The sequence below is a fragment of the Macrosteles quadrilineatus genome, unplaced genomic scaffold, assembly GCF_028750875.1.
Source record: "Macrosteles quadrilineatus isolate MER2022 unplaced genomic scaffold, UCM_ALF_1.0 Scaffold_3__2_contigs__length_128488019, whole genome shotgun sequence".
NCBI lineage: Eukaryota > Metazoa > Arthropoda > Insecta > Hemiptera > Cicadellidae > Macrosteles > Macrosteles quadrilineatus.
The window spans coordinates 126,610,094-126,620,068 of record NW_026542596.1 but is presented as its reverse complement, the minus strand read 5'-3'; the positions used below and the strand labels follow the sequence as shown (position 1 = coordinate 126,620,068).

The 9,975-nt window shown below is 35.3% G+C and overlaps 1 protein-coding gene across 5 annotated transcripts in view; it reads left to right on the top strand.

Annotated features, from left to right (window-relative positions):
• The first annotated feature begins 610 nt into the window (after positions 1–610).
• LOC128988351 (nucleoprotein TPR-like) overlaps positions 611–9,975 on the top strand; it is a 118,654-nt gene continuing 109,289 nt past the window's right edge. For 3 of the 5 annotated variants that reach the window (XM_054409571.1, XM_054409574.1, XM_054409575.1), the window contains exons 1-3: positions 612–1,088; positions 8,190–8,352; positions 9,090–9,311. In XM_054409571.1, the coding sequence (XP_054265546.1) occupies positions 926–1,088; positions 8,190–8,352; positions 9,090–9,311 (548 nt within the window). In that variant the 5' untranslated portion in view covers positions 612–925. Of the gene's footprint in view, positions 1,089–8,189; positions 8,353–9,089; positions 9,312–9,975 lie in introns of all 5 variants that reach the window. The other 2 variants (XM_054409572.1, XM_054409570.1) reach the window with 2 other exon arrangements.

Below are 9,975 nucleotides of genomic sequence, written 5' to 3'. Positions count from 1 at the left end.
TATTATATCTTTTTTATAGTATCAGCAAGTGTGGTTGGTTAGGTAAGGTTATGACAGTTTAATTTTATAATACTAAATTTTAAAATTAATTTTATAATTACAAATTAATTACCTATAAGTAATCATTAATTAGATTTTTATCTTAAGTTACATGGTTTTTATATTATCAGCAAGTCTGGTTGGTTAGGTTATGTTATGACAGATTAATTTGTAATTTAAACAAATATTTTATAATTAAAAAGTTAATTTTATAACTAAAAGTTAAAAAACATAATTTAAATTTTTCAACTTAGCGGTTCTAGCGGCAAACGCTGACAGTACAAGATAAGTTAGCCTTTAGTCCCTCCCGTGTGCCCCACCGGTGCTGTCTGTGTGAGGGAGAAGCAGAAGTAAAAGCTGCGTATTTTCCGGTATTTTCTCCCGTTTCGTTTTCGCTCCGTTGTCCGTTCGTTGTTGACTCAGACCAGACTAGACTCAGTAGACTCAGACTCAGTTTGTCTGTTGTGTTGTAGGTTGTAGGTGTTCGTTACTCGTTGAGGTTAATTGCTAAAGTTAGTTCAATTTCAATTCAAACTAAACCTGTTGACGCCCGATCTAGGCCTACCTATTTCATTTTTGTGATCCTCATATTTATAATTTTGATTATTTCAATTTTTAGTTTGCTTGCAATATACTAAAACTAGGCCTAGCTCGATTTATTTTCATATTTGTGAACCTTGTAAGTAGCCTAGGTCAAGGTATAGACTAAAAGGTTTTTATGTTTAACGATGTTTCCAGAGAATTGAATAGCCTAGGCCTATCAATCGGCCATAAACTAACTGGAACTACTTAGTTTGAACCCGTTTGAAGTGTTTTCTCCGGGCTGATTTCTCAGATTTTTACATGTTAATTTTCAGACAGATGAAAGACTGATTTTTGAATCAAAATGTCTGAGGGTGCTGTAAATCTTATTCTTCAATCCCTATCTAATGAGGAATACCACACAATTCCTGACAACGTTCGTGAGAAGATTGAGACATGTATAAATGAACATTTGCAAAACCTTTTAACTTCCAGAGCGATATTTGAAACAACAAGAAAAAGTAATGGTAAGTTTTTAATAAAATACAGCCTAGACTAGGCCTAATTCAAGAAATTGAAGGGTAGAAGTGGATCTTAAGGTGTTCTTGAAGGCTGAGGATAGCCTACATGTTCGGTAACCCGAAGTAGATTGGGCATCCGGCCCGGGGGCTGTCGGGACAGTCCCGATTTTGGTTCCTTATGCCTGCATTTAAGCCTATATTAATCCAGGGGGGAGGGGGGCCATGTGCCGATTTTTTCCTAACCTAAGGTGGCAACTCTCTGTCCGGCAGATACTGTCATAACCTAACCTAAGTTGGTAATTATTTACCGTGCTTACACTGGGATATGATGTAATTTTGATATGTCTACTTACAGTACAGTATTTTTAACGGTGAATCCAAAAATGCAATCAGTTTTGGTCGTAGAGATTCCTAAGTGGCCGTACAGTTAAATAATTATAAGTTGATTTATTAACATAAGTATTTGTGGTGTGGACGAGTCCAAGTTCTATTGGCGACTGACTAACACTTAAAGGGGTGGAAGGTTTGTGGAGTGGAAACAGCTGTCAGTTTTTTACATTCGATACTAAACAGACAAAACCACACACGTCGCCATGAGAGCAATGTCAGAGCTACAATATGCAATAGGCTAACTAGATTTTTAAAAGAAAAGCTGTTCAGAAACTACAATAAATCAACTACGATACATAAACTATTAATCACATGAACATAAGTTATGAAACAAAATAGAATTTATTCACATAAAACATCAGTAATAGAAGCTAGTCCACTGCCGACATGATCATCGTCCTCATTCCAATCCCCAACCATTGACTAATGCCTCAACGTCTGTTAATGAACGCCACAGTGCATAATCCCATAGTAGGCCTACATAATCCCATTGTGTCTAAAAGTGAAAACGTGCCAGAGTGCATAATTTAATGTATCAGCCAACTAATAAATGATGTTACATAATCTAACCTAACCCAACCCAACCTTAATATTAATGTTTAAATCACATTTTATGTCAGAAAAGGCATGTGAGGAAGATAGGTTGGACTTTATGCGGATTCGTGACTATTAAGTCCTTTGAAGTGAGGTTAGATTAGGTAAGTTTTAAAAAGGTTAGGTTATAATGAACCGACTCATTAACTTAAGCAACTTCTAGACTGTTTTTGCACAGTTGAAATGGTGGGTGAAACACAATGAAAAAACAATATAAAAAATGCTTGCGCATTTTTGATATCGTTATTTCTATTTAATTGTGCAAAAACAGTTTGGAAGTTGCATAAATTAATGAGTCGGTTCATTATAACCTAACATTTACCTTCCTAATCAAACCTCACTTCTAACGACTTAATATAGTCACGAATCCGCATAAAACCCGACCTACCTTCCTCACATGCCTAAATAAGAACTGATTATTTGGTTTCAAAACGAATTGATTTGATTTCATTCCGTATTAGATCAAGTATAGGCCTAAACAGTTGTTTGCTCTTCTCACTCAAGCCTCACTCCTCACTTAGTATGGACCCGTCCAGACCACGCCATATTACCATTACCTTCAGTCAGTACCGCTCAATTATCCTTAGATTCGTAATCCTAACCTTTGTTTTACGGCCACTACGGCCACTTAGGAATCTCTCCGACAAAAACTGATTGCATTTTTGGATTCAGCGTTAAAAATACTGTAAGTAGACATAGGCCTATAAAAATTACATCATATCCCAGTGTAAGTACAGTAATTATTTGCCCCTAAGGTAACTAACCAAACTTGCTGATAATGTAAAATTGAATGAAGGTTATTTTTCTGGGTAGACTTCCATATGCCTATCTGTTGGCAAAAACAACTGAATGAAAATAGCCTATCGATTGTTTGATTGTTTCATTCGATATATCGATCAATATTTTCGTTCGGTTTTTTGTGCTATCAGATACGGAGGTCTACCCATTTTTCTGTTAGGGTACCGGTATACAGTGTTGGGGAAGCTACTTTTAAAATGTAGCTTTGGAGTTTATTGCCTTTCTTTATTTTTAATGTTAAAAACGACATTGCTATTAACTTTTAACCATAGTACCATAGGTAATATGTTACTTGTTCTATGAATAACACTTTTCAATGTCAAGAAATCGTCCTTTGTCATTATGCATAAGTTAAATTGTGCTTCAACAAACGTTGGTGCAGAAAACAGTATTCAGCAACTTATCCTGGAATCGGCTTTTAATTTAAACATGTTGAAAATTGTTAAGTAAAAATAACATTTGGGCGTACTTGGCTTTGTAACAAGTTGGCTATAGTAGGCTTGTTCTTACAAGGACTAAACAGATATATTTCTATTAATTGAACTTGGTATTCATATTAATCCAATAGCATAGCCTAGGAATAGTCCTTGACAAGAGCTGTTAGCAGGAGCAAACTACTGTATGCTACTTTTTCAATGCATGTTTCATGTTGTATTGAGATTTTTTCGTTACAATTATGTATTCTAGGCATATCTTAAATCTCATCAGGAAATTTCCTCTTCGTTCATTTAGTTAACCTTTGAAAAATCTTTGTAATCTAACCAAGGAAGGGCTTGTGATGATGAACCACAATCAACAGCGCTGAAGCAAAGGTTGATAGACCAGCTTTCTCATTATTTTAAGGTTTAGTGTTGGTTTCCATTAAAACCCAAGTTTAAACTAAATTGATACCTACAATAAAGAAACTAAATTGATTAGGTACTAATTTCCCTGTCAATCACTTGCAAGCATTCAATAGCTTCTCTTGTCGGTAACGTTTAAACGTCGTCTACATCTAGCGATTTTATTTTATCTGACAGTAATCATAGAGTAGCAAATGAAGGAAATGAGAGCCAAAAATGTGGATAACACTCAGATAATGGCCTCCATGTCCACGCAACCTTGTAATAGGTAATTAAACGTCTGTGACCAGCTGTATAAAGCCAAGAAAGTAGGCCTAATTTTCTTGAAAATCTCAGTTTGAAAAAGGTTGTTTCACGTAAGGTTGTGATAAAAATCACAATCTCAATCAATGTTAATGTAGCGAGAAAATTCCGCTACAACTACCGGTACTTAAAAAATGTAGCTAGCTACAGCTAAAGCTACAAAAAAAGTAGCGCGCTACTTCCCAATACTGGATTTTCTGTTCTTAAAATAAAATTATAATTGCCTCAAATTCACACAAAAGATGTACGTAACTTACCTACAGTTAAGAAGAAATGGCATTCTAAGCAAAATCTTTGACAAAAAATTACTTAGTGTCACCCGGTCTAGATAGCCTACCTCTTGTATAGGTATCCAGCCAAGTAAGTACTTTATCCACTACACCACGAACACCGATGGCTGTACATCATATTGTTGTGGTAATGGTGTTCCGGGCCCTCACAAGCCGGTGACGTCAACTGCCGGACGCCTAATCCACGTTCGGTTACTGGACGCGTATCCTCTGAGTTTCTTTAATCTAGGGCTTTAGGCCTAGCGATTTCTGTTGCCCTATGCCTAAAGCTTGTACGGTATTAAAGTTCGAGGTAGGGGTGTTTCCGACTGAACTAAAACATTCAATCATTCGCCCCCTTCACAACAAGGGTGAAAACGTTGACAAAAACAATTACCGGTATTGTCGTATTTATAATAATTTATGGTTTTCGTTGTCTGTATGAGGCTTGCGAGTCCTCGGGGCAAAAGTAATTGGTCAGGTCAGCTCAGTATTACATTGGTTTAACTGCAAAACCTGTTTGTCAACAATGCCTAAACTCAAATTATCGAATTCCATCAGTAAAAAAGAAAACACAGCACCCCTGGCTATTTCCGTAGACAACAATAATTTCATTCCTTCCTGTTCAGAAACTTAAGTTCCTGGGCATCCACATCGATAGCTAGTGGAAATTCACACTTCATGTAGGTAGTTGGATTCTGTTTGTAAAAAAATTAAGTTCTAATATAGGTATTGAGAAATTTGACAACGTTTACCAACAATAAAATTCCTACTTTTCCATCCATTTATATTTTGAACTGTCTCATATTTGTTAAGGAAAATTTTGACCTTTTTCCAAATCTGTCTCACTCTATCTCTATGGTTTGAGAAGCCTTTTCAGTATTAGACATCCCAAGACACAACACTGTTTTTTTTGAAAACCATTTATTTTACAATGACATTTAAACTGTTGCCCGCTCCCCTGAAGATGGACCAATGCGGACAAATTTGGTAAAAGAGTTAGAACTCTGCTTTTGTTAAATGTTTCTGCAGTGTCGAGGACTTTTAGCCTATTTAAGATGCCTGTAGTTATTTATTCTTAACAATGACTTATAAATAGTTATAGATTTTCTTCATAAAAACCTGTTGTTTTTACTAATTTTATGGAAAATATTTGTTGACCCAATTGTTTTGTATTGCCAAAAATAAAGATGTTTGAGTTCTAAGTAAAATTTGTTGAAGTAAACTAAGGCCCGGGCCAAAGTTCACCTTAGGCCTATTTATTTCTATGTTTACCTAACTTAGGTCCTAAACTTCATGGGCCTAGGTTCTTAGGCCTTTAGTATTGTTAGGGCCTCATTAAATTCACGTAGCCTTTATGGATGCTTAAAAAAATTGCATTAAAATCGTCTAGTCTAATTTAAGTTGTAGTTAACCTCAACAAATAATTGATAGTATTGTAGGTATAACTTATGTAGCCTAAAGTTAAAAAAGATTGAATAAAAATAATTGAAGATTCAAGAATTTTAGGCGTAAAAGGAGGCAATCTTATTCTACCCCATTTTACAACTGAAAATCGTGATATTTCATTTATTTTTTATTTCTCCTTGAACTTGGTGTCCTTTGATAGGAAATTTTAAATGCTAAATGCTAAATTATAGTTTTCTTGACAATTTTTCATAAGATCAGCTAGGCCTATTTTTAAAACGTTTTTATTAGCTCGCTTTCTTGTCTGGTACAAATTTTGCAATCGATTTTATACTAAGTTCCCGATGAGCCAGAGACTTGAAACTTGAAACATAGCTCACAAATGGATGACAATGCAATATTATATCATTTAATTTTCATATTTCCCTTGGGCTACGCCCCATGGGCTTGTTTTTATTAACTCGCTTTCTTGCAAATTTGGATACTTCCCGATGAGCTAGAGACTTGAAACATAGCTCACAAATGGATGACAATGCAATATTATATCATTTAATTTTCATATTTCCCTTGGGCTACGCCCCATGGGCTTGTTTTTATTAGCTCGCTAGTCGCTTTCCAACAAATTTTGATATCAATCTTAAACGAAGTTCTCGATGAGCTAGAGACTTGAAATTTGAAACATAGCTCACAAATGGATGACAATGCAATATTATATAATTTTATTTTCATATTTCCCATGGGATACGCCCCATGGCTTCTACATGTTCCATGTTTACATTTTGAAAGAATGTAAACATATCAATTAATTTAAGTCAGCTGTAAATACTTAAATTTGACAGTTCGAAAAGCAGAGGTTAAGAGGTACAGGTTCTGCTCCGGATATGGAATTGGCACACGGGAGGGACTAAGGCTAAAGGTGTAGTGACGTCATATCTCTAGTGGCTAATGTCAACACGATTACCATAACGAGACTATGTGATTTCAGCGGCGTTCGTGGCATAGGTGGTAGCGTTTCGGATTGATGTTCAGGAGGTCCCAGGTTCGAAACCAGCCGCCAGCCGGGGACATTAACTTTTTGTCAACGACTTTTGCTTAGAATGCGAATACTTCTTAACTGTACATCTTTTGTTAGAATTTGACGCATTTAAAATTAATTTATGAACAGAACTTTTTTTTTAAAATATTGAACCTTTATTCGATTATATCTTTTTTAGCGAATTTCCCTATAGGGAAGTAGCTACAGTAGAGTCCCGTTAGTCCGAAATGGTTGGGACCTGGCCCATTTCGGATTACCGAATATTTCGGATTAAACGTTTTTTTGTTTTTTTTTTAATTTTTAATTTTTTAAAGTTTTTTTTTGTTAATTTCTTAATACTTTTTTTCGGACGCAGGCACGAGCCCGGGATTGAATTTCACATTACTTAAGGCTAGACCTATTGGCTGCAGCATTATCACTTAATAAAATCTATTTGTGATTTGGCGGACGGAAATGTAAAATGTTACAGTAATAACAAAAATGGTGAAATATTTACTAAAATACTCTACAAAAAAGTCTATCTCGCCCAGCTGCTACAGAATACTTTGACGAGGTACAGCTAACTGTGTCAAAAGTTTAATAAAAAAGTTTCAAAAAAATTTCAAAAAATTTTCAAAAATTTTTTTTATAAAAAAAATATATTTTTTGGTTTCGGATTAAGCGGACTTTTGGATTACCGAAGTTCGGATTATCGGGACTCCACTGTATTACCGTAGGTGGCACGGTAATACCTAGACCCGGGATCGATTTACTTTTTCATTTTGATGTCCCCAGAGGCCAAAAACACCATTCGTTTTATATATACCAAATTTATATATATATATATACGTCCGTGAACGCGATAACTTGAGTAATTTTTGTCCGATTTTGATGAAATTTGGTTTAAAGGTGTAAATATTTAAAACGAAAAACGTGGGGTGCATGCAATAGATAATTTACAATTACCTTCACCTATTGAACTAATGTATTATCAATTGCATGCACCCCACGTTTTTCGTTTTAAATCTTAAAAGTATTTATACTCTCCACATATTTATAAATTATTTTCTACTTTTTAGTGCGTTTAAAAACATTTTGTTTTAAAAAAGTTTTTTATTTATAAATTATTTTATTTTGTTTAAAATGAAAATGGCAGCCATTTTAAATGTTGAGTTGGATCAGGATATCCTTTTTTCCAACATGAGTCTCTTCTACAGACTAAGTTTTATAAAGATCGGCTGGAACAATCCAAAGAATAACATATTTAGGATTAAGTTAATGAGAAAAATACAAAATTGCAGATAGATCTGGTCAACCAAGCCATTTTAGAAAAAGGGTTATTCGTGATTAAATCTTTATTTTGACCCATAGATAACCATTTCCCGTAGTTTGGCTGTTAAAAACAGAACTCCTGTATAAATAAATAGGTTAAGTGCTGCAATCTACCAAGTACTTGAAAAATAAACTGATATTTATTTAAACATTTCAGACGACAAGATTCAATCTTTGACAGAACAAATAAAGCTCTTGGAACAAGAAAAAGAACAAGTTAATAGTGATGTAACTTCGCTCAAAGATGAGTTAGCTGAAGTCCAACTGAATTTAGAAGCAACTAAGAACGAAAATGAAAAACTGGAGGAAACAATTAAAAAGTAAGTTGGTAAACTTAGGCCTATCTAACACCTGCCATGAAGATGTAAACCAATAATTACTTAATCATTCTTTTGCTCCTATTATGCCATTATAGTTTGGTTATTTCAGTTGATGTAGGCCTCCATGCACAATAGGGGCGTGCGGATATCCGAAAAATCGGGTCGGAATCGGTTTGGTTCCGATACCCAAGCCTATCCGAACCGAGCCCAAATTTGATATCCCACACTATCCGTTAAATATCCAAATTTTTTCGGATAGACTATGTTTTTTTGACGTTTTGGACTTAGATGACAACTATAAGGCCACTGAGACATTCCCTTGCCGTATAAATTCTTTGCATCAAGATACAAACACTGAGACATGACCTCGCGATATACATTCTTTGCCTCAAGATACAAACATTGAGACATGGCCTTGCCATATAAATTGTTTGTATCTAGATACAAGTATACAGACATTCCCTTGCCATATAAATTCTTTGCATCAAGATACAAAAACTGAGACATGGCCTTGCCATATAAATTCTTTGCGTCAAGATACACACACTGAGACATGCTAAAGTGAGTAACTTATTTGCAAGCCATAAGGGGTGGGGGGATGGTTTGGAAAATCCCCTCGTTAACTGTGATTGAAAACACTGGATGTTTTTAAACGTAAATAACATTTGTAGGTTATACTAGAGCTGTTTTTAATAGACAAGCAAATAATAGGTAACGAATTTCAAAAAAATTTTCAGGCTGGAGAGCGAGTCCCTCGAATACCGACGGCAGCGAGATTTGGCATTGGACGAGCGCAACGAAGCCTTGGAGATGGTGGAGAGGCGGAACAACGAGGTGCGTCGTCTGCAGGAGGACTTGGCCACACTGGGCAGTCAATTGCAGGCTGCCGTACAGTCCAAGTGTGAGGCGCTGGCCAACGCTGACGAGGTGGACAGCTTAAAACTCTCATTGGAATACAAGTATGTAATTTGTTTATGCAGGTTTCCACAATATTCTATTTTACAGTTATTCAACAGTCCTATCAAAGATATATTGCGATTTCAAGTAGGCCTCTTTATTTTCCATCTACTAAAATAACGATTTCCTTCCGCCAATCATTTTATTTTAAAATGTCTTTAAACTCCATGTTTATTCTTGATATGCCTGGACCTAGAGTACGTTCCTTCCCATCAATCAATTTTATGTTTTCCCTATTAGATTCTGATAGTTAACTAGCAATAAAAATGTTTAAAATGCTACATTGTAGTCTCCATTGCTACATTGTACTCCTGAAAGGGTGCATCAAGACAACCCCTTGTACGTCCCTCAACTGTGTTGGAAGCACCTGGGTCTGATTCAAACAAAGAGTTGTAAACATGTGTTAAACCAATACTCTATTAGTTTTTATGTTTATAGGCAGTTGATTGAAGAGAAGCCTCTAACTTAAAAGTTTTTGTATTGCAAATTCAGTTTTTAAAATATTTTGAGTTTTTTTATTATTTAGGCCTAATGTACTATTTGACCTCATTGCTTATCCGATGTTATTGCGTCCGGTTTATGCTGGTTGGATAATTGGGATTCCAACTGTTTATAAATCATTGCTGATGTAGTTTATTCATAAGTTGAGATATAAGGGGGTGGAGT